General features: G+C 39.2%; 1 protein-coding gene and 1 pseudogene across 7 annotated transcripts in view; both read left to right on the top strand.

Moving 5' to 3' along the window:
• The first annotated feature begins 1,806 nt into the window (after positions 1-1,806).
• LOC136319619 (E3 ubiquitin-protein ligase TRIM22-like) lies at positions 1,807-3,234 on the top strand (annotated as a pseudogene).
• Positions 3,235-7,029: 3,795 nt separating this feature from the next.
• The window catches only part of LOC136318454 (tripartite motif-containing protein 5-like), a 42,818-nt gene continuing 24,522 nt past the window's right edge, over positions 7,030-25,325 (top strand). For 6 of the 7 annotated variants that reach the window (XR_010728076.1, XR_010728077.1, XM_066250784.1 and 3 more), the window contains exons 1-4: positions 7,030-7,148; positions 11,976-12,460; positions 13,506-13,601; positions 14,224-14,454. Coding sequence is in view for 5 of the 7 variants with exons in the window: in XM_066250784.1 (XP_066106881.1) it covers positions 7,085-7,148; positions 11,976-12,460; positions 13,506-13,601; positions 14,224-14,454 (876 nt within the window). In the remaining 2 variants the exon portion in view is untranslated. The remainder of the gene's footprint in view (positions 7,149-11,975; positions 12,461-13,505; positions 13,602-14,223; positions 14,455-25,325) is intronic. The other variant, XM_066250782.1, reaches the window with a different exon arrangement.

The raw sequence follows: 25,325 nt of genomic DNA, 5'->3' as shown, positions 1-25,325 counted from the left end.
GCAGCATTTTAGTTGTTCATTGATAGTTTTGAGCCTTGACTGGGGGTCTCAAGCTGAGCCAGTGACCCCTTTGCTCAAGCTAGTGACCTTGGGCTCAAACCTGCAACTAGAGTTATGTCTATGATTTCATGCTCAAGCTTATGAGCCTGCGCTCAAGCCAGTAATCTCGGAGGTTTGAACCTGGGCCATCAATATCCCAGGCCATGTTCTATCCACTGTGCCAACAACTGGCTAGGTGATCTGGGTCTTATCACTACAGTGTGTTCCTCATTTACTTATTCTGACTATCTTTTTATTCTCATTTTATCAAAGGGTGTGAAGAAAAGAGTGATTAAAACATTATAAAGTAAGAGAGTTGAGAGCTTCGCACTTCTTCGACGGTTGCCAGACACAATAAAGGATGTGTGGTTAAATTTGAATTTTAGACAAACAACACATCATTTTTTTGCAGTAAACTATAATGAATATGACAAAGGTCATGCTTATACTAAGGCATATTTGCTATTAGTCCAAAATTAAATTTTAACTAACCAATGTAATTTTCTAAATCTGGCAACCATACATTTGACCTATGTTGTCTCTCTTCTACCCAAGATGTGATTAATGCCATAAGAAAGTAGATTGTGAGACAAGGCATACTCCTTTATTGCATTATGAAAGAATTATACTCATAAGAGTAATCTTGAATCAATCAATATTTTAAAAAAGACTTAGAAATTTGAGTATTACATTGTTTGAAATTAGTGATGACAGGCAGACATGGTAGGAAATTTAGTTGGTTGGAAGTCACAGAGTTTGGATCAAGAGAGGCATTAGAAATAAGGGTTTTTAGTGTCAGAACTCCATGACTTCACTCATTGTGGTCAACTCTTAGTTTCTGCCTCAGCTCTGGTGTGTATAATTCAGAGTTGCCTGCCATGTCACAGGTGAGATCTTGTCCTCTGTACCAGCCAGTATCCCAGATTTTCTACAAGGACAGTTCTACAAGGTCTTCCAACGTGATATTCTTTGGATTACAATAAGTAAATAAATAAATAAGTAGACTCAACTCTCGGGAATATTGACTTTAAACTTGGTGCCTATAAACAATATGTATTTATTTATACACTTACACATATAGAAAAATATGATGTCTTTGTTTAAAGTTGCTTACCCACTTGGCAGCATCTATCACCTGAAATTCAGACAAGTGTTAATCTGGATGTTATAAAGTTTCTTTTCCCAAATTTATGTAATGTTTCTCCAGAGAATGTTACCTCATATGTTATTCTTGGCATTCATACTGGGATAACACGCTTAGGGGACCCTTTCATCTTTTAATACAGGATTGTCACACTTGATGACCTATAACTCTCAGTAACAGGTTCTAGAGTGTCTCCAATGACAGTCTGTCTGTGAACCTACAACTCTGCCTCTTCCTGGAGGAACCTTTGATGGCAGTTAGTACTCCTTGTATGAAATCCTTTTTATAGATATAACAAACAACTTTAAAAAACCATTATTTTATCAACTATTATATTATTACCTTTTTATTATTAATATATTATTTTTAAAAGGTAGACAGTATGGTGCTTTTTTTTTTTCATTTTAATAGAGGACAATGAGCTTTGTGAGAAGTCCTTCCCAAGGTCACATAGAGGGTAAATGGAAACCTAGGCATGAATACATTTCTTCTGGTTGCTGTGTCAGTTCTTCCATCTCTCATTCCCTCAGACTCTTCAGCAAAGAGGGTTGAGTGAGGAGGCATCATCAATGGAAGGAAAGGTCAGGGACATAGTAGTCTTAGAGGGAAAGAAAGTTAGGAGCATGGTCGAGGAAAATCTGGACCTTGAAGAAGCAAAAATTGTTTCCAAGAAACTGAAGAGTGCATCTGAGTTCAGCTCTAAGTGGGATACTGGAAGGGTTGGAAGGTGAGCAAAGTCAGGGGAAGGTGTGTGTGTGTTTGTGTTGGTGTGGGATTCCTGTAATTTCAGAAAAAAATAGGGAGTGGGTGTTATTTCTATAAGAGATAGTCATGACAAGAAGAGATAGATACCTTGTGCTGAAGATGTGAACATATCTAAGGTGGAATGGCCAAGTGTCTCCTCATTCACCTATTGATAGAGTCACAGGACACCCCTCTATTGTCCTAACTCACAGGAAAAGACAAGTATCAGTGTTTTCTCCTTTACTAACAGAATCATTGAAACATTTCTCATTTCAGAGTGGACAGAAGTCCAAAGCGCCTGTGGTAAGAAGGTACAGATTCTTCAAATCACCATGTTCTTACCTCTTTTCAGAAGGTATAGTTTATATTTGGTCCGATGATCTTAGCTTCATGTGTTTCTTATAAAAATACATAGATGCAACGGTTCCATTTACTTTATTGTGGTAATATTGATTAATAAAATTATATTGCTTTTAGATGTACTATTCTATAGTACATTATCTGTATACAGTATTTTGTGTTCACCATCCCAAGTCAAGTTTCCTTTTATTACGATTAATCCTCACTTACTTTTCCCTACTGTCTTTACCCTAAGTTCTTGAGTGATCTACTCATCACTGACCCAGTAACTCATGTTCCTTCACGTCAATTCTCAATATGTCTCCTCACAGTGTCACAAGACACACTGACTATGTAATACAAGTGATTTTAAATTTTAGGACTTGATATTGATGCCATTCAATGTTTTTTTGAATATTGTCACTTCTGCAAAACAGACACAAGTGATATTTGGGTACCATTTTATATTTCAAAATGCATATTCATGTAATTTTTCTTCTTTTGATATCTTGTGCTGCCAAAGTTTCTCCTCAAGGCAATATTACTTGGAAGCTGATTTGTGAAAGTTTGCCTGGATCCTGAGGGTATGTGATAAAACAAGTGATCTCAATAAAAAAATAAAGCTCTGGGTTTGTTTTTAACCCAAATGCAAATTATTCAAATGTTTGCTTCATATTTAGACCTAAAAATGGCTACTGTCTTGTAGGGTTACAGAATAAATCTGAGTACAGTGCCTTTGGGGACTCTTCCACCTCTGATCCCAAAGTCGAGTCTTTGCATGGCTGTTCTTCCACATAGTGTTAGGATTTTATTAGACTATGAAGCAGGCACTGCTTCATTTTTAATATCACAAACAATGGATCACTTATCTGCAAATTCCCTACTTGCCTCTTTTTTAGACTGCTTATCCATACTTTAACCCTTGGACCTTTCCAGGTCCTAGGACTCTGTGCCCACCGAGTTCCTGAACCTTCTCCTGCCCTCACCCCTTCTGTGTAGTGCAGGGCCCCTTGTCCTGGGGCTGATCTCCTGCACCCGAGCTCACTGCTCCATTCAGACCATTTCTTCTCTGCTGTCTCCTTCTTTAGTGCTTTTACTCATTCTTGAGATTTGCACTGTTTTTTGACTAGATTTAGAAGAAATACTTTGTTACCTATTAACATTTACCTGTAACCTCAGGAAAAGGCATCTAATCCCTCCCAAAGCAGTGTCAGTGTAATATTTCTACCCTCCTGTTTCTCTATATTTTCATTTTTTTTAAAAAGTTTTTTTTATTTTTTTTATATATTCATTTTTAGAGAGGAGAGAGAGAGGGAGAAACAGAGAGAGAGAAGGGGGAGAGGAGCTGGAAGCATCAACTCCCATATGTGCCTTGACCAGGCAAGCCCAGGGTTTGAACTGTCGACCTCAACATTTCCAGGTCGACACTATATTTTCCTTTATCATTTATCTGAATTATGGTATTGCCTCATTCTCAGTTCCATCTAGGCACTGAAAATGCCACAAACACTGTTAAAGGCACATCCAGTTCTTAGATTTCAAGTTTTTCCTAAAAGTATGCATCTTACATATGGGAAATTTGGGAGTGGCTAAACCTGCCTGCCACCAACTGTGATCCTAGGCCAATCCATAGTCACCCACCCTCCACCACCAAACACAGCACGTTTGAGTGTATATCTATTTGTTGCCCAACAGATAGCAGGTTCATCAGAGACTGAGGGAAAAAAAACAAAGGTAATACCGTATATGTATTCGGAATATAAATTTAACATTCAGAGTTCTTGAGTTCAAATCCTGTCTCTTTTATTAGATATTTAATGATGAACATATTTTTGTTTCTTTTTATAAAACACGACTGCACCTAATTCTTATGATCATGGTGTACAACTGTCCCTTAATGTAAAGCACCTATTTAAACAGCCTGCCCAATATAATAAGTGTTTGCTCTCATGATCTCTGAGAAGTATAAACTATGTCAGTGTCCTGTGCAACAGGTTGTTTGCTCTCAAAAATCCAGGAACTGATTCTACTGATGTCTCATTTGTCAAGTTATCATCCTCTGCTGTCAAGACCATTCCATTCCAGCCTGTGTTGTATAACTTTTTACACCCAGGTTGGGACTGAGTGTTTTAAAGCTCTTTATTGGGGATCTGTCATAATCCCATAAATGTATGTTTCCCAAAACTGTCCTGCAGGGATTCATATTTTGGGACTGCTATTTTCATTAGGGACAGTCTTTTGTGTTCAGGCTTTTGTTTTGTTTGTTTTTGTGGTGAAACATCTTAGTATAACACCCTGTATACCATGCATTTCACTTTTCTTTTTTTTTACTTTTAAAATGAATTTCAAATTTGATAAGAAATAGACTTACTCAGGATAGTAAAGGGACAAACTTTTCTCTTTTTTTTCTTTCTTTTTTTTACAGGGACAGAGAGAGAGAGTCAGAGAGGGATAGACAAGGACAGACAGACAGGAATAAGAGAGATGAGAATCATCAATTATCAGTTTTTCGTTGCAAGACCTTAGTAGTTCATGGATTGCTTTTTCATATATGCCTTGATTGCGGGCCTTCAGCAAACTGAGTAACCCCTTGCTTGAGCCAGCGACCTTGGGTCCAAGCTGGTGAGCTTTTGCTCAAACCAGATGAGCCCGCACTAAAGCTGGCGACCTTGGGGTCTCGAACCTGAGGCCTTTGCATCCCAGTCCGACGCTTTATCTGCCTGGTCAGGCGACAAACTTTTCTTAGAGAAGCCTACAATATAAATTAGGGTTGAGAGCACAGAGCCCACATTAAGATCTAGAAGGGTAATTGATTGTCTTAATAGAATGTGAAGTAATATACTTGGCCTGAGAAAGGTATGCACATGCACATTTATACTTCTGTATACACATACCCACATCATTATGAATATACAATTATATGTATAATTATATAGAGGGTGTCTTTATCAAAGTTGAATTTCAAAAATATAAGAAAAGAAAGAATTCCTATTAGGAATTTGAAAGTATTTATAAATTTATGAGATATGTCTTAATGTCTACAGCTAATGAGAGGAGGAGGCAGGATTATGGGTCCTTTTTTCTCCAACCTAGATGTCTTTTCTGCAGTTGAACCCCCAAGAAAAGTTAGAAGCTAAATTTCCTAAGATGTAGAGTAGGATGGAAAACATAAAACATGCTCATTTACAGGAGGAACCTAGAGCATGATGGGAAAATTTTAGGGGCCAGGAGATATTGGTTGATGGGCTCAATCCATGCATCCAGGAATGAAGAAGAGGCTACTCCTGATAATGAATTAAATTATTTTGAATACTTAATGGCCAGGGTGCTCTTACAGATGACATGTTATAGAGAGTGAACTCTGCACAGCTTAGACCCTTGACTTTGAAATTGGATAGAATTTCATAACCATACTGATATTGCTACTTACTGGCCCTTATTAAATTAAATTGAATGAAGTTTCTCATCAGAAAGAAAAATACAGAGAATAACATGATAATTGTGAAATTTAAGAAATAGAATGTTTGCATTAACTTTTTCATTTCCTAACATATAAGCAAGGGTTCAGATTGATGTTGATTGCTTTTCTATGTGATTTGAAATAATGATTGATAAGAATGAATGCTAGTCTACTTTAAATATCAGTACCTTTCTTATGCTTTCAAATAAAATACTTGATTAAGAAACCAACCACATCATTTTTATCTTATCTTTTTGCATAATAAATATTTCTATTTTTAAATTTCCAAATATATTTTAATTATGGTTTTCTAGTATACTATTCTAGGTTATAATTTGTTTTCTTTAAACATTCACTTTAAATTTTCTATTTCTGCTATCAATCATATTGTCTTTCTTATGGTAAAATGAATTCATATGAGATATAACCAGTTAAATTTTCAAGCTGTTATAGTTTATCAGGGTTAAAGCTTCAGTAAGACAAAATGGATACTTCCTAGAGGCTCACAGTATAACATTCTGCCTATAGTAAACTATACTGAGTTGTGCATGTAGTAATTATTTTTTATTATAAGAGAAATTCTTATTTTTTTATAGCTACTTATCTTTTAAGTACTGCAATATCATCTTTAATGTAAGTAAATATGCTAAATATAAGTTGATTTGACATTCTTCTTTATTTTTATAGCAATTCTCTCTCATGAGAAAGCCTTTTCTCCGCCTGCCCAGACATATTTCCATTTTCAGGTATTGGTCACATCATTACTCTCAGTGATAGAGGCAGGGTCAGCAGTCTGTATGGGCCCCCTCTGCAATGACATATGCATGTCAATGTTGCCCTTTCCTGGTCAACCTCACTCTCTCCAGGGAGCTGATGGGCTGCAGTATCCTCAGAAATGAGTAAGTCTGTGTCCCTCCTCCATTAAGACAGCAGGAAAAATGCTACGGTGGTGAGTGTTTCTGCTGCATGTGTCTTTGCACTTTTTAAAAGTTTATCTTTATTTTATTGGTATTAGGGAAAGAGGAAGGAAACAGAAAAAGAAGCAGAGACAGAGGGGGTTGGGTGGGGGGAGAAACATCAGTTTATTGTTCCATTTATTCATGCCATCATTGTTTGAATGTTGTGTGTGCCCTGACCTGGGATCTAACCCAAATTTGGCATGTAGGGAGGAAGCTCTCACTGACTGACAGAGACACAAAGCCTTCCCACTTCCCAGTGGCCCTGGTGAAGGTCTCCCATTGGTCTATAAATGTTCTGCTCTCTGCCCCTCCCCAAAGAATTTTAACTTTCATTTTCACTCCGGTCCTCAAGGAGCTCTGTGGATTTCAAGCCTCTGGTTTGGAGAGGGAATTGTGAACATGTCTACCCCTCAGGATGGAATTCTAGAACAATTGAATCAGGTTTTTAACCCGAAAGATTGTGGTGAGTTTCCTCTGTGCTCTGTGCAGTTTCTCAGAGTTGGTAGCCTGATAAGAACTGTGCCTTCTTTCGTTTCTAACCCTGGGGCGTTGAAGCACATCCTCCACCCCTTCCAGCCAGTTAGCAGAGCTAGGAGATTAATGGGAGATCACTGAGAGGATGCCTGGGTCTAATGGCTGCTGTGGGACCTGAGCTAGGTGGCAGAAGTGGCTCCTGTCCCCATGGTAGGGCCAGGGTGATGCTCCTGGGAGGGCGCTGGGTGCGGGCACTCTCCAGTCAGCTCTGGCAGAGGGGCTGCAGCAGCAAGATGGGGCAGTACACCAAGTGGCTCTGACTGGTTACAGGCAGATGCAGCCCTGAGCTGGCAAGGTAGGGGGTGGTCGCCAATGAACCTCCTCCCCACCCTCACCAGCTCCACCACCACATCTAGGTCTCCAGAAATGGCTTTTCTACTTCTTCACACGTGGTCTGAGGCACTTCTAAATCTTTTGCTTTTGTGCTGATTCCTGGGGCATTTCCTGTAAGTCCTTTAATTTCTGGGCATTAGGCTTTAAGATAGAAATCTCAGGGGGACAAAAATAAGGTGACAGAAAATGATTTGACTTTGGATAATGGGTATATAATGTAATCAATAGTTTAAATACTAAAAGAAATGTTTACCTAAAACCTGTGTACTCTTACTAATCAATGTCACCGTGTTAAACTTAACTTTCTAACTAAGAATTTAAAAAAAGAGAAACCTCCTGTTCCTAAACCCCTAAGGATCTCATGGGCAGAAGTCTTGCTGGATTTTGAGGACAATTTGTGGGCTCAGATTTCTGGTCAGTACGTCAGGGTTAGGGACCTGATATTAGGCACAAACCCACAGGTTCTCAAGGATAATCTGGGCATTTGTAATATTCCTGCAGCTCAGACACCACTCATGTTCCCACACCCATCTCCCTGCCTGCTGTGGAGCACTGGAGTCACTGGGCAGGTAGGGTGGGGTTCCCTCCATGAGTGGGGCTTCAGGTTTCTCTGCACTTCCCTCTTCTGTGTCCTGGGCAGCAGCTGCTTTGACCTTAGTTCCTTGTACCCCCACTGTGACAATGTTCTGCAGCTCCTACATGCATGCTTTGCTCCTCCCTCTTCTATAGGGTTGTATGGCTAGAGGCCGCTGCCATTGTGTCCATGCAGGTTCTCATTGCATTCAGGCAGATGGTAAATAAACAGTGGTGCCAAAAATGGTGGGCCATGCTGTTTATTAAAGTCTACTGGTGGACTAGTAAACAGCAGGGAAGTCTGAGTCCCTCTCATTCAGAGCTCCCTGACCCCTGGTGCATTCTTTGGATCCACAGCCCAGAAAATCTTCTCTGGTGACTCCTGGAATCAAAGGTTCCCACCAGCCTCAGCTGAGCTCTTAAAGCCTCTCAGCTCTGGTTCCACACCTGCACTCCTTCTCTCCTGGCAAAATCCAGGCAGGGGGAAAAATGCCTTGTCCAGCAAACATTAGCAATACAACGGCCCCTCCCAGTCAGAAAATTAATCCACAATGTGCAATCTGCTGCCCTGAGGACAAGCACCACAGCCTTTCACAGATTACTTACACATGGCACTGCCCAGGCCAATGCAAAATATAAGCAAGCAAACCTAAAAATCGCGTTTTACAAACTTATTTACCCAAGAATGGTATTGATAGGTCTCAGGATGAACTGGATCTTGAATGGGATGAGAAATAATTGGTGGCCCTACACCCATGTTTAGACCATTCTGGAGTTATGAACACAGTTAGACCTCATTTAACATCTACCCCTAATACAATGTCTACCTCTGATCTTGCTGTTCTTCACAACCTGATCTGGAGCAGTCTCTGTAACCACGAGTTAACTGTATATGGTCTCTGCACTATTTTCCCAATTCCAAACTGGATTCATCTAACATACCACCAAGCAAAGGCTAAGGTGACTATTCCTCCCTCTTCACTGATGATTAAACATGGATAACTTCTTTTCCTTCAGGAAAAGAAGCCCTAAGTGTTAGACAATTGAAGAAGTGCCATGTGTCAGGGTCACTGCAGGCTCATGTGATACTAAAGGCCCAGTAGTTTTCTGTGCACCCAGCCGCAACGGCATTTTCAAACTCAGACAAGGTGGTGCATTTTTACGAACAAGTCACTTCCTTCACCTAAAACAGTTTTTCCTCTCTTGTATGCCATATTTCCTTTATCTTTGTTTCTGTTCTACCTTTATATTTTCAAGTTGGAATTATTGAACAACCTTTTAACTGACCATTATTTGATTTTCCAACAACATGTACACCCCTCTAGCAGTGTTTTTAACATCAGCTTGTTTCTATATATATGGCTGATTATGATACTGTTACTTTACAGGTAGTGTCAGGGTCATAGTGGTTTAAATGCTCCATTTAAACTCATTAGTATGTTGATGTGTATTAGTTTAGCCGTTAGCATGTTGTTGGTCAAATAAGTTTGTAAATATGTGTTGGGCAGATAAATTATATTATGCTCACTTTGTTAAAGATGGCGCTGCCCACATGGAAGCCATCGCCCAGGTGATATTAATGTGTGTTGGGGACGGGCTGTGGGCAGGCAGGATCCTTGTAGCCTGGTACTTGGTTTTGGGATTAAGCTTTTCCCACTCTTTTTGATGTGGGGTGGTACAATCCTATCATGCCTCAGTGACTTTGTATTAGAGACTTCCCTATTTTGTATATTGGATTAAAGGTTTTGATTTCTACACTATAAGGTGGGGGCAGAACGGGAGCTTGCACTCTCAGTTCCTGAGACTAGCATTAGAGGAGACAGCAGAGAGCAGAAAGAGGCCAGGTGGAGGAGGCCAAGAGAAGCAGCCAAGATGGCGGATTGTTGAGTGAGAAGCCAGTTTGTGCAGAGTTTGTGCAGGGAGAGGGAAGGAGATGGGGAACAGAGGTGAATAAGTCTGGTGAGCTAGAAACCTTTGATTCTAGGAAACTCGGATAAGTCAGTAGCTTTGTGAGCACTGAATGTGAGTGGGTTTTGGAGCCCAGTGTGTGTTTTTACTTGCCCACCGGGTGCAAGCTAGGATTAAAGATGATGGCCCACCAGTTTTTGGCTCCGTTGTTTCTTTACTGACTGTCTGAATCCAATGCGAACCTGCATGGGCCAGGCTGCTGTGATGGTGGCCACAAGTACTGGCTTTACAATATGATATATATGTTTGCTAGCTTATAGTTTGCATTTGGTTTGGGGGACAGGCTCTAAGCAGGGAGCGTCATTGTAGCCTAAGGCTTAGTTTTACGACTAAGCTTTTCCCCACACCCTTGACTGTTGCATGATGTGGGGTAGTACACTCTCATGAGGAATCCCATTATGCCTCAGAGAAGTGACTTTGTATTGGAGACTTCCTTGTTTGTATATTGGATTAAAGGTTTTAATTCCTATATTATAAAATGGGGTAGAGGAGCCTATGCAGGAGGAGAGCCGAGAAAGGCCATGTGAAGGGGAAAAGAAGCAGCCAAGATGTGGAGTGCTGAAGGAAAAGCCAGTTTGTGCAGAGTTTGTGCAGAGAGAAGGAGATCGGGCACAGAGTTGAATAAGGCTGGTGAGCTAGAAACCTTTGATTCTAGGAAACTTGACTCGCATCAGTCAGTGGCTTTGGGAGCCGTGAATGGAAAGGGAAGTGTTTTCCCACTGTGTGTATTTTTTGCCTGCTGAGTGCTAGCTAGGATTAACGCTAATAGCCCACCTGTTCTTGGCTCAGTTGTTTCATTACATTCTGTCCGAATCAAATGCGAACCTGCATGGGCCAGGTGGCTGTGATGGTGGCCATGGCTACTGGCTTTACACAACATGTATGATTCATAGTCATTAAAAATTAATGATATTGAATAAAATTGGGAGACTATTTTCACAAGCTAATATTCATTTCTTCTGTGTTTCTGTTTTTTCAGGTATGTTACGTGTGATCATATGAATATGTTTGTACTGTCTCCCTCCCCCCATCCACATACATATACATCTTTTGGCTCTTGTCATTGTCTTTGACATATTTACTAGCCAATGCTAAATTTCAGCATTTATTAACAAAGAAATTCCAGAGCTTCCTAAGTTACCTGTTTGTTTTTTATTAACTTTAATGGGGTTGGAAAAGGCTTCTGAAGAGGGACCTGAATATATTGTTTATCTAGACTCCTTGTTTGAACATTAATGATCTTTGAAAGTGACACACTGTTTCTGTGTACACATCTGGTAAAGGGTTTACTCTTGCCACGTACACAAGCACATAGCCACAGATTATATCATGATAATAGCAATCATTTGAAACATATAAGAAATGATGGTAATGGTTTCAGTGTAAATATGCAAATCAGAGCAGGTCTTTCTGATAAAGAAACCTGTAAGGAGAAAGTTAAGGGTGAGAGTAAGTCCTACTAATAACAGGGCAGCATTGCATACTGAGAGAATAGCATGTATGAAAACCATGATGCAGAAGTGGTTCAGTGCTTTTACCTTTGAGGATGTGTTGCACATGCGAAAGAAGCAGGAGAGAAGGTGGATCACACAGGATCTTAGTAAATAGAAAGGCCTAAGATCATTCTTTTGTTCAATAGGAGTAAAGAACAATTACAACCCTTACACAGAGGAAAATGAAATTTGTCATGTCAGATGAACTAAAAGTAATTAAAATGATTGTAAAAAGTCTTTTTTTTCTATCAAGTAATCATGTCTTTCTTTGTCTTTTTATCTTTTTTGTTGTTGTTGTTCTTTAATATTTGTTCTTGCCCAGCCAACAGTTAGTATTGATGTATGCCTACCTTTCTTACTCTGCCTTCTATTAACCTTTTCTTATGAAGCAGGAATCTGTGAGCAAAAGGAGCCTCAGATCAAGACAGATAGGAGCCAGAGAGCAGCTGTGATGGCTTCAGGAATCCTGGTGAACATAAAGCAGGAGGTGACCTGCCCCATTTGCCTGGAGCTCCTGACAGAACCCCTGAGCCTGGGCTGTGGGCACAGCTTCTGCCAAACCTGCATCACTGCAAACAACAAGGACTCCGTGAATGGGCAGGAAGAAGGGAGCAGCTGCCCTGTGTGCCGAATCAGTTACCACCCTGGGAGCCTGCGGCCTAATCGGAATATGGCCAACATAGTGGAGATGCTCAGGGAAGTCAAGCTGAGCCCAGAAGAGGAGCAAACGAGAGATCTCTGTGTGCGCCATGGAGAGAAACTCTGGCTCTTCTGTAAGGAGGATGGACAGTTCATTTGCTGGCTTTGTGAGCGGTCTCAAGAACACCGTGATCACCACACATTCCTCATGGAGGAGGTTGCCCAGGAGTACAAGGTAATAGACCAGGATGGAGGAAAGACAGGGCAGAAAATGGTACTTCATGAGAAATCTCCACTTTGCATTTCACTCTAAAGACCTTGCCACCAGAGCTCAGAACCTAATCAGTATTCTTCCTATGCTCACCTTCTAATACGTGAAGGACATTTCTGTGTGTTCCACCTGATTACAACATGATGAGCAGACTTTAAACCAGAAGCAGATATTGTTATATTATGTGTTGATAGGTGGAGTCTTGGTGCCCAAGCAAAGTTGTCATTTCCTCTTTGAACAGGAGGGGTAACTGGGCAGCTGGATGGAATGGAACCCATGTTCTCCCTCATTACAGGATCATGCTTCTTCTTTTAAGACAAAAAGAATCAGACTTCTCTGTATATTATTTTTCTTTTGTATATGGAGAGATAGTAATTTATTTATTTATTTTTATCAATTGAATTTATGTAGTTGATATTGTTTCATAAAACCATACATGGTTCAAGTGCACAACTCGTTAAAATCCCTTTTGACATGGGAATGTTGACCTCTATCACCTGAGTCTTAAAAAACTCATTCACTACTGTAGCTTTCCTTCAAGTCACAGATTCTCATAGTTGTTGTTAACTCTAATTTCTTTAGAGATCAGACTGATTTCTTCCCAGTGTATCCTCTACATCAGGGGTCCCCAAACTTTTTACACAGGGGGCCAGTTCACTGTCCCTCAGACCGTTGGAGGGCCAGACTATAAAAAATACTATGAACAAATCCCTATGCACCCTGCACATATCTTATTTTAAAGTATAAAAACAAAACGGGAACAAATACAATATTTAAAATAAAGAACAAGTAAATTTAAATCAACAAACTGACCAGTATTTCAAAGGGAACTATGCTCCTCTCACTGACCACCAATGAAAGAGGTGCCCCTTCCGAAAATACGGTGGGGACCGGATAAATGGCCTCAGGGGGCCGCATGCGGCCCGCGGGCCATAGTTTGGTGACCCCTGCTCTACACTGATGCTGAGAAAGCCCATATCTTGATTCAGGTGTGATTTCTCTCTACCAGGAGAAGCTCCAGGCAGCTCTGGACAAGCTGAGGACAGAGCAGCAGAATGCTGAGAAGTTGGGAGCTGACATCAGAGAGGAGAAGACTTCCTGGAAGGTAGGAGGAGACACTTCCTGAGGTAGTTAGACAGGAACCTGGGCAGAACCTCGGGTGTTAGTCACAAAGAGCTCCCTTCCTCTTTGTTCCCTGAGCTGATATGTCCAGAGTGATAGATTAGGCATTCTTTATCATTTCTCTGATAGGAGTGGGCTGAAAATAAACATGTCACAAATTAACACAAATATTTGTAGGTTTGTCATTCTCATAGAGAATCTGGTGAGGATGGCTAATGAATTCTTTGTTCATTTCTTTCAATATTTCGAGTCTTTAACGCTTCCAGAGGTCATGGCGCTGTCCCTGGTGTTTAATGTTAGAAAGAGGATGGTGAGGGAGTCAGGAGTAATGCAGGGTGGCATGACTGTCCTGGGCAGTTGTGTGATAGTCATGCTACACCCAGGTGTCTCATTTTGGTTCAGGATTAGCCTTAATAATCTGGACTTTAGGCCATGGTTTTTGGAATGTAATAAAGAGTAAATAATAGGAAAAGTCAGCCTCCCCAAGAATTGCTCTTCTGCTCCATCCCCCCTCTTTATGAGAACTTCCATATTAAATAATTCTTTTATTGGCTTCATCTCTGCCTGATAGCATGAGTCCCTTTCTCTTTTTTTCAATTCTAAAGCATCACATACAAAGTGAGAGCCAGCGTGTTCAGAAGTGTTTTCAAAAATTGAGAGATATCCTGGCCAATGAAGAGCAAATTAAGCTGCAAAAGCTGGAGAAGGTTGAGGAAGAAATTCTCTGTGACCTGGAACAGGATGAGAATGAGCTGGTCCAGCAGAGCCAGTTGGTGAGAAATCTCATCTCAGATCTGGAGCATCGGTTGCAGGGGTCAACAATGGAGATGCTGCAGGTAGGACTTGGGAAGAAAGCTTAGCATCTGAACTTGAGGAAAATAAAGAGTAATTTTCCTTCTCTACTGTTCTTATGCTGTTCCTGGTGACACTGAGGTTCTTTTGGTCTTGAAATACCCTTCCTTACATCTCTAATTACAGGAATAGTTGAATGAATGAATTCCCATGGAAAATCTTGTTTTTATTAATGTATCAATTACAGTGCAAAATCTGAGAAAAGCTTTATTGTATCCAGTTATATTCTATATGGCTCTGTAGTTGTGTTTTAGCCTAGAATAGTTTTCAGATACCACTTAATGCCCCAAGAGTGTTTTTTTTTATTAAAGAAAAATTGATATTTTTTTCTATTTTTATTTTTTTTTAAATAAACAACTCTGCAGGATTGGTATTTTCTTAGTTTAAGTATTCAATATATTCACCAGTCAAACCAATTTCACTCTGGACCATTCTTTTTGGAAAGATTTAAAATACTTTCTTTCTTGTATTAGATTTTCTTAGCTTTTCTTTTTTTTCATTTTATATGTCAGTTTTTGATAATGCACATTTTTAAAATATTTGTCCATTCTAAATTGTCAGATATGTAAACATAAAGGCATTATAATCCCTTTAATCTCTTTGATTTCTATTGTAGTCACAGTAATGTTCTCTCTTTTACTTATGAATGATGATTTACTTTTTGGGGGGTCAATTTAGGTATGATTGGTTAAATTTTCTGGTGTTATTCCAAAACAAGTTTATTTTTTTTGATTTATCTATTTTTTACCTTTCTATATAATTGATTTCTGGTGTCAATTATATAGTTTCCTCTGTGTGTATATGTATATGCAATGCACACATGAATCTGTGTGTATTGCTCAGCTTGCTGTTATTTTTTCTTAAGTGGAATTTAGACCACTGATTTTATACAGTCAATTTTGTTATCATTTTAATGATATCAATAATTAGTTTTAGTATATTCCATGCTTTTTGTTTATTGTATTTTCAATCATTTTTATTTATATTGAAATTTCCTTTGTGATTTGTGCTTTTGTTAACCCTTAGAACATTTGAAACTATGTTAATTTACAAATAGGTGGTGACATTTTACGTTTTCTTCTACTGTGTATTTTAAATTTAATCACTCAATCAGAAAACATGTATTTTATTATTTTAGTCTTTTACTATTGACACAATTTATAGCCTAAAATAGTGTATGCCCATTTTTTTATATGAATTTGAAAACAATGTGTATTGTGCATTAATTGAGTGACAAAGTCTAGAAATGCCAGTTAGATTGATCTGATTTATAATGTCAGTCATATGTTCTACATTCTTGATCCTTTTATTATTCATATTTTTGTTATATATCTTCTTTTCTTAAGGCCCTTTAACATTTCTTGTAATAATGATTTGGTGGTGGTGAACTCTCAGCTTTTTCTTATCTGTGAAGCTCTTTATGTCTCCTTCAATTCTAAGTGATTGTTTTGCTGGGTAGAGTAGCTAGGTTGTAGATACTTGCTTTTCATCACCTTGAATATTTCATGAATAATTCCTTCCATCTTCAGAGCTTTTAGTGAAAATCAGTTGATAGTCTTGTTGGAGCTCCCTTGTAGGTAACTAATTGCTTTTCTCTTGCTGATTTTAATATTCTTTATTATTCTTCATTTCTTACTAGGTCTTTTTTATGCTTTATATCTTTTCTTTTTATGTTTGCTATATCTCAGTGAGAGAGAGGTTCTTGCTGAGATCATCTCATCTTTCTCTAAGTTCATTGGGCATCCTTATAACCAGTGCTTAGAATTCTGAATCTGGTAGGTTGCTTCTTTCTTTTGTTTAGTCATTTTTTAAAAAAACTTTGTCTTGATCTTCCATCTGCAACATGTTTCTTTTTCTCCTCATTTTGGCTTTCTCCCTATGTTGTTATGTTTACATTAGTATATCTGCCATGTCTCTCAATCTAAGCAGAGTGGCGTTTGGGTGCAGTTCCCCTGTTCACCAAGCCAAGCACTTTAGAAATGTTTATGTGTACTCTGCTGTAGAAGAGTAGTTGAGCCTTGATTGCTGTTGACATGTTGATGGATGGGATTGATCTTCTGGCTGAGTAGCTGTTTAGAATGGCATTAACTACAGTAAGCAAACTATTATACGATGGCTCTCTTTATGAACAATGATTCATTCTAACAGGGCTCTAGTGCTTGCTGGGTCCACCCTTTGTGTGTGTAATTTGTGGTGCAAATTGGGAGGTGCTCTGGAGTGTTTTGAACCTGGCCACCAAGTTTGTTGGTCCTGGAGCCTCTTGGTGTGTGCTAAGGTCAGCCACTGCCTGTGTCTGGCCCAGCACCACCTTTTTAAGCTACAAAGTGATCTGAGGTTGCTGGTTGTCTATGTTGGGCTTGAAGGTGTATTGCAGAGGCTATGTTGTATCCAAGGTCAGCTGCCATTATTGTAAGATGGGGTCCCTTTGCAAGAGGTAAAGGGCTTCCTGAGGTCAGCTACTGTTTGTGTGTCATTTGTGGATATTTGAAAGACTGAAGAAAAACCATCAGTGCAAGCTATTAAGTGAGCTGCTTGTATAGCTTAACCTCGGAAAGAGATTCGGACAGAGGCTTGAATTGGGTGCTGTGGGGTCTTAGAGAATCACCAGGATGGGGTAAGAATGGTGTTAACCAGGTTAGTAGAGACTGAGATTTGTTGTTGTCCTGCCCCTGTAAGCTATGTATGCCTAAGGGTCAACAAGAGAACAATGGCAACTGCTGGCACGTTAGTCCCTGGAAGATTCACTTCTTCAGCCTTTGATCTGAAGCCAGACAATTCATTTTCTTCAAATATGTTTCTGATACTTTGCAAGCTTTGTCCATTTTTTTAGAACTTAGCACAAGTGTTTGTGGGTGAGTGATTCAGTGGTAGAGCACTTTAAGAAATTGCTTGGGTCTACAGTTTTCCTCCATCTCACCTGGACTGAGTTCTTGTTGCTTTTCATTCTTCCAGGCACTGGTACTTTTGGCAGAGGAGCTTATTGTGGGGCTAGGACTCATCATTCCTTAAATGGAACTTCAGCAGCCAAGATATTCCCTTCGTTTCTTTTTTTTTTTATAGATAAATTTTTATTAATGTTAATGGGGTGATATCAATAAATCAGGGTACATATATTCAAAGAAAACATATCCAGATTATCTTGTCATTCAATTATGTTGCATACCATCACCCAAAGTCAGATTGTCCTCTGTCACCCTCTATCTAGTTTTCTTTGTGCCCTTCGCCCTCCCCCATCCCTCCCACGCCCCCCCTCCCCCCCACCCCCAGTAACCACCACACTCTTGTCCATGTCTCTTAGTCTCATTTTTATGTCCCACCAATATATAAAATCATGTGGATCTTGGTTTTTTCTTTTATTGTTATTTTTTTTCTTTCTTTTTTTTTTAGTTTTATTTTTTTAATGGGGTGACATCAATAAATCAGGGTACATATATTCAAAGAAAACATGTCCAGGTTATCTTGTCATTCAATTATGTTGCATACCCATCACCCAAAATCAGAATGTCCTCTGTCACCTATCTAGTTTTCTTTGTGCCCCTTTTCCTCTCCCTCTCCCCCCACCCCCGGTTTTTTCTGATTTACTAATTTCACTCCGTATAATGTTATCAAGATTCCACCATTTTGTTGTAAATGATCTGATGTCATCATTTCTTATAGCATAGTAGTATTCCATAGTGTATATGTGCCACATCTTCTTTATCCAGTCTTCTATTGAAGGGCTTTTTGGTTGTGTCCATGTCTTCGCCACTGTGAACAATGCTGCAATGAACATGGGGCTGCATGTGTCTTTACGTATCAGTGTTTCTGAGTTTTGTTTATATGAGTTCTTTCTCTTTTTTCCTTGGTAAGTCTTGCCAAGGGTTTGTCAATTTTGTTGATCTTTTCAAAGAACCAGCTCCTTGTTCTATTAATTTTTTCTATAGTTTTTCTGTTCTCTAATTCATTTATTTCTGCTCTGATTTTTATTATCTCCTTTCTTCGGCTGGTTTTGGGTTGTCTTTGTTCTTCTTTTTCTAGTTCCTTAAGGTGGGAAGTTAAGTGGTTCACTTGGGCTCTCTCTTGTTTGTTCATATATGCCTGAAGCGATATGAACTTCCCTCTTATCACTGCTTTTGCTGCATCCCATAGATTCTGATATGTCGTATTGTCATTTTCATTAGTCTGTATATATCTTTTGATTTCTGCACTTATTTCTTCTTTGACCCATTCATTTTTTAAAAGTATGTTGTTTAGTTTCCACATTTTTGTGGGATTTTTTTCCTCTTTTTTGCAGTTGAATTCTAGTTTCAAGGCTTTATGATCAGAAAATATGCTTGGTACAACTTCAATTTTTCTGAATTTGCTGATATTGTTTTTGTGGCCCAACATATGGTCAATTCTTGAGAATGATCCATGTACACTGGAGAAAAATGTATACTCAGTCACTTTGGGATGAAATGTCCTGTAGATGTCTATCATATCCAGGTGCTCTAGTGTTTTGTTTAAGGCCACTATGTCTTTGTTGATTCTCTGTTTGGATGACCAATCTAGAGCCGTCAGCGGTGTATTGAGGTCTCCAAGTATGATTGTATTTTTGTCAGTTTTTGTTTTAAGATCAATAAGTAGCTGTCTTATATATTTTGGTGCTCCTTGGTTTGGTGCATATATATTAAGGATTGTTATGTCTTCTTGATTCAGTGTCCCCTTAGCCATTATGAAATGGCCATTTTTGTCTCTAAGTACTTTTCCTGTCTTGTAGTCAGCATTATCCGATATGAGTATTGCCACACCTGCTTTTTTTTGGATGTTATTTGCTTGGAGTATTGTTTTCCAGCCTTTCACTTTGAATTTGTTTTTATCCTTGTTACTTAGATGAGTTTCCTGTAGGCAGCATACAGTTGGATTTTCTTTTTTAATCCATTCTGCTACTCTGTGCCTTTTTATTGGTGAGTTTAATCCATTTACATTTAGTGTAATTATTGATACTTGTGAGTTCCCTATTGCCATTTTATATCTTGCTTTCTGTTAGTTTTGTGTCTTGTTTGATCCTTCTCTTTCGTTTTTCTATCTTTTGTTTTTATTTGGTTGTATTCCATACATCTTTCCTCTGTTGCTATCTTTTTTATCTCATGTGCTTCTGTGGTGGTTTTTTCAATGGTGGTTACCTTTGAGTAATGAAAAAGGTCCCTACCCTGTTCATTGTAGCGAACTATTTTGTGAGTACTTTTGCACTCCATCGTCCTTTGCTACTGTTAATCTCCGTCTTCTCCCCCTCTTTCTTTTTGTTGTTGTCACAGTTTAAATTTGGTTTTATTGTGTTCTTCTTGGAGCTTTTACTTGTGGCTCTGTTTTTTTTTTGTTCTTTGTATCTGATTGGAGAACCCCCTTTAGTAATTCCTGGAGTGGGGGTTTTCTGATGATAAATTCCCTCATCTTTTCTGTATCTGTGAATGTTTTTATTTCTCCTTCGTATTTGAAGGATAGCTTTGATGGGTATAGTATTCGTGGCTGAAAGTTCCTCTCTTTCAGGACTTTAAATATTGGGGTCCACTCTCTTCTAGCTTGTAGAGTTTCTGCTGAGAAATCTGATGATAATCTAATGGGCCTTCCTTTATATGTTGTATTCTTCTTTTCCCTGGCTGCCTTGAGAATTTTTTCTTTGCTGTTGGTTTGTGTCAATTTCATTATGATATGCCTTGGAGTAGGTTTGTTGGGGTTAAAAAAACTTGGAGTTCTGTTTGCTTCTTGAACTTGAGGCTTTAGTTCTTTCCACAGGCTTGGGAAGTTCTCATCAATTATTTGTTTAAGTATGTTCTCCATTCCATTTTCTCTCTCTTCTCCCTCTGATATACCTATTATTCTTATATTATTCTTTTTGATGGAGTCAGATAATTCTTGTAGGGCTATCTCATTTTTTTTAATTTTTGAGTCTCTTTCTTCTTCTCTCTGTTGTGCCTCAAGTTGCTTGTCTTCTATTTCACTAATCCTCTCTTCTATCTGACCTGTTCTATTAGCTAAGCTTGTTACTTCGTTTTTCAGCTCGTGAATTGAGTTTTTCATCTCTGTTTGATTTGTTTTTATAGTTTCAATTTCCTTGGACATATATTCTTTGTGTTCATGGAGTTGTTTTCTGAGCTCCCTATATTGCCTTTCTGTGTTTTCTTGTATATCTCGGAGGATTTTTAGTATTTCTATCTTGAATTCTCTGTCATTTAGCTCCAAGGTTTCCAATATATTAAATTTTTTCTCCATAGATTTTTCCTCATCTAGCTGTGTTACCTCTCTTTCTTTTGTATCCATGATATTCGATTTTCTCTTCCTTAATGGCATCTGAGGGTGGTTTTGTTGATAGTATTAATGAGATTTAATAAAGAATAAAAAGTTAAAAAAATAAAAAAATAACAAATCGAAAAGAGTTGTTTTTTTTAAAAAAAATTAATAATGAAATAAAGAAAAATAAAATAAAATAAAAATTTTTTAAAAAAGGAAATTATTCCCCCCCTCTTTTTTTCCTCTCCTCTCCTCTCCCCTCTTTCTTGAGAAAATCTTGTGGTGGACTGTGAGTTATAACAAACAATGCCTGTGATGGAGGGCCTGAATTGGGGAAAAGTAATAAAGGGGCAAAAAAGAGAGAAAGAAAAAAAAAAAAAAAAAAAAAAGGAAAAAAAAAAAAAAAAGAAAAAAGAAAAAAAAAAAAGAGCGTATGGACCCACAAAAAGCAAATAAGGAAAAAATTTGGGTCAAGAATAAAATGATTTGCTTTTAGGTGTTGGTTTTCTAAGAGTTATGATGAGAGGAATAAGAGGAAAATGGAAAAATGGGGGGACAAATTAAAAACTTACTATTGTATTTAGTGGAACAAGAACTAGATAATATGGAGAGCCAGGGATGGGAGCACTGCTAGTGAGTTAAAAAGGTGAAGTAAAAACCCCCGAAAATGCCACAAACATAGGTTTGAGTCCCAGATAAGATAATTTGTTTGTTATTCAGGTTTGAATGAGAGGAGATGTAAAGGAGAAAGGAAGAAACTAATATAGAAGGAGAAAAGAAAGAGAGAGAGAGAAAAAAAGAGGGAACCACTAAAAGAAGAAAAAAGAAAGGAGAGAGAGAGAGAGAGTTAAGGGTTTTGGAGTGCAACCCTCATAGAGAGAAAGGAAGAGAAAAGAAATGATAATGGGAGATGTAACACTTATGGGTAGTGTAGTTCAAGGAGAGGAGAGAGTAAGACCGGTAGAGAGTTAATCGGCCAAATTGGAGGAGGAAAAAAAAGTCTCAAGAATGAAGATAAGAGAAACAAACGAACAAATATAATAAAATGGGATAGGTTATAAAGTCTGCAGATTATTCTTGATTTTGAGAGGTTATCTTCTTGCTTTTTCTTTTCTCTCCCTCTTCCTGGTCGGTGACTCTGTACCCCGGGTTCTGCCCCTTTGGCACGCTCAGGTAGAGGTTTGCAGTTGATAAGTCTCTATGGCAATGTCATGTATTGTGCTTTATTCTCGTTGGGAGTCGAGGCTCATTAGCATTTATAGGCTCCGACAGTGAGAGAGTCCGTGTTCCTGGAGCCTTTCTCCTAGTCTTTCCTTCCTCAATTAGTAGCCTGATAGTCCAGGTATGGGGTTGCTGCTGCCTCTGCCTGGATAGTAAGAGGCTCAAATTGCTGGCAACTCCCCACTCTATTTCCACTCAGCACAGGGCTCTGGGTAAGGCTCAGTCAGTCAGAGCTGCTAGCATAATCAGGCGAGCTTTCCGCCCACTCGAAGACCTCTGGCTCTGCCACTCTATCCGGTAACACAAGCGGGCGCCCACTTCCGGGGCGCTTGGAGGAAACTCTCACTCACTGTCTGCAACCAGGATATCCGGCCAGCAGTCTCACGCTCTGAGTGAAACCCCCAACTGCAGGGAAAAGTTGCAGCGTTGGAATTGAGTCTCGCTCCGTCCCCGTGTGCGGCTTTTGCAAGGCGCTGGGGCGGCCCGAGATTCCGCTTTGGCCCACACAAAGGCCCCTGACTCTGCCCCTCTGTGCGATAACACGGGCGCGCACTGCCGAGGCACTCGGAGGAATCGCTCACTCCTTATCTGCGCGCGCAAACCAGGATATGAGGCCGGCCGCGGTTCCCTCTGAGTGAAACAGCCTCCAGCACGGAAAATCTCCACCGTTGGGATTAGTTCTCACTCCCTCCCGTGCGTGGCTTTCCCAGGGCGCTGGGGCTGCCCAGAGACTCTGCCCTCAGCCCACAGAAAGGCCTCTGACCCTGCCTCTCCGTGGGGCAACACGGGCACCCACTTCCGCGGCTTAGGAAGAAATCTCTCTTCCACTAACTGCGCACCGACCAGGAGACCGGGGTAAAATGGCCGCTCCGCTTGTCTTTCTTTGTTTGGGTTTGGCGCGAGTGTTAGCTTGTATTGCCCGAGTTGCCACAGGATCAGATTTTCCTTGGCTTGGATCTCTGAGCCACAGCCTGGTTCGGCCGTTTTTGCTGCGGCGGCCTGGATCTATTCACCCCTTTTGCCCGCCTCAGTTTCTATATTCACAATTACCAGAGAAAGCCGCCCTGTTTAGGTTAGTGAGGAAGGCGGAGCATTTCTTACTCCCTATTTCCTTCGGGGTTTGGTTATATATTTAGCCAATTTTTCACTCAATCATACCTTTGGGTGTATTGCGAAGAATCTGGAAGCTCCAAGTATAGGTTTTTCTGTTTCTGGTTGAAGATCTTGTTGAGTTTTGGGGGAGATTTATCGGTATCGCTTCCTACTCCGCCATTACTCTGACGTCATCTCTCAGTGTTTCTGAGTTTTTGGGTATATACCCAGTAGAGGGATTTCTGGGTCATAAGGTAGTTCTATTTTCAGTTTTTTTAGAAACCACCATACTTTCTTCCATAATGGTTGTACTACTTTACAGTCCCACCAACAGTGAATGAGGGTTCCTTTTTCTCCACAGCCTCTCCAGCATTTGCTATTACCTGTCTTGTTTATAATAGCTAATCTAACAGGTGTGAGGTGGTATCAGATTGTAGTTTTGATTTGCATTTTTCTAATAACTAATGAAGATGGGTATTTTTTCATATATCTGTTGGCCATTTGTATTTCTTCCTGGGAGAAGTGTCTGTTCATGTCCTCTTCCTATTTTTTTATTGGATTGTTTGTTTGTTGTTGAGTTTTATGAGTTCTTTGTAAATTTTGGATATTAGGCCCTTATCTGAGCTGTTGTTTGAAAATAGCATCTCCCATTTAGTTGACTGTCTGTTTATTTTGTTGTCAGTTTCTCTTGCTGAGAAAAAACTTTTTAGTCTGATGTAGTACCATTCATTTATCTTTGCCTTCACTTCTCTTGCCTTTGGAGTCCAATTCATAAAATGCTTTTTAAAACCCAGGTCCATGAGTTTAGTACCTATGTCTTCTTCTATGTACTTTATTGTTTCAGGTCTTATATTAGGTCTTTGATCCATTTTGAATTAATTTTCGTACAAGGGGACAGGCTGTAGTCGAGTTTCATTCTTTTGCATGTGGCTTTCCAGTTTTCCCAGCATCATTTGTTGAAGAGGCTTTCTTTTCTCCATTGTGTGTTGTTGGCCCCTTTATCAAAAATTATTTGACCATATATATATGTGGTTTTATTACTGGACTTTCTATTCTGTTCCATTGGTCTGAGTGTCTATTTTTCTGCCAATACCATGCTGTTTTGATTGTCATAGCCCTATAATATAGTTTGAAGTGAGGTATTGTAATGCCCCAGCTTCATTCTTTTTCCTTAGGATTGCTTTGGCTAATTGGCGTTTTTTTTTTGTTTTTTTTTTAAATTTTTATTTATTCATTTCTAGAGAGGAGAGAGAGGATAGAGAGGCAGAGAGAGAAGGGGGGAGGAGCTGGAAGCATCAACTCCCATATGTGCCTTGACCAGGCAAGCCCAGGGTTTCGAACCGGCGACCTCAGCATTTCCAGGTCGACGCTTTATCCACTGCGCCACCACAGGTCAAATTTATTATTTTTTTTTTATTTATTCATTTTTAGAGAGGAGAGAGAGAGGGAGAGGAGAAGGGGGGAGGAGCTGGAAGCATCAACTCCCATATGTGCCTTGACCAGGCAAGCCCAGGGTTTTGAACCGGCAACCTCAGCATTTCCAGGTTGACGCTTTATCCACTGGCCACCACAGGTCAGGCCTAATTGGCGTTTTTTATAGTTCCATATAAATCTGATGATTTTTTGTTCCATTTCTTTAAAGAATGTCATAGGAATTTTGATGGGAATTGCATTAAATTTATATATTGCTTTGGGTAATATGGCCATCTTGCTTTTATTTATTCTTTCTATCCACGAACAAGGAATATTTTTTCCATCTCATTGTATCTTTTTTGATTTCCCTTAACAATGCTTTGTAGTTTTCGTTATCTAGGTCCTTTATATTCTTTGTTATGTTTATTCCTAGGTATTTTTTGTTGTTGTTGTTGCAATCATGAAGGGGATTATTTTTTTGAGTTCATTTTCTAATATTTTATTGTTGGCATATAGAAAGGCTATGGACTTTTGTATGTTAATTTTGTATCCTGCGACCTTACTGTATTGGTTTATTGTTTCTAGTAATCTTTTTGTGGAGTCTTTGGGGTTTTCAATGTATAGGATCATATCATCTGCAAAAAGTGATACCTTTACTTCTTCTTTTCCAATATGGATGCCTTTTATTTCTTTCTCTTGTCTGATTGCTCTGGCCAGAACTTCTAGCACCATGTTAAATAAGAGTGGAGAGAGTAAACAACCCTGTCTTGTTCCTGATTTAAGATGGAAAGTACTCAGTTTTATGACATTTAATATGATGTTGGCTGATGGTTTATCATATGTGGCCTTTATCATGTTGAGATATTTTCCTTCTACACCC

The sequence above is a fragment of the Saccopteryx bilineata genome, chromosome 1, assembly GCF_036850765.1.
Source record: "Saccopteryx bilineata isolate mSacBil1 chromosome 1, mSacBil1_pri_phased_curated, whole genome shotgun sequence".
NCBI lineage: Eukaryota > Metazoa > Chordata > Mammalia > Chiroptera > Emballonuridae > Saccopteryx > Saccopteryx bilineata.
This window is presented reverse-complemented; position numbering and strand designations above follow the sequence as displayed.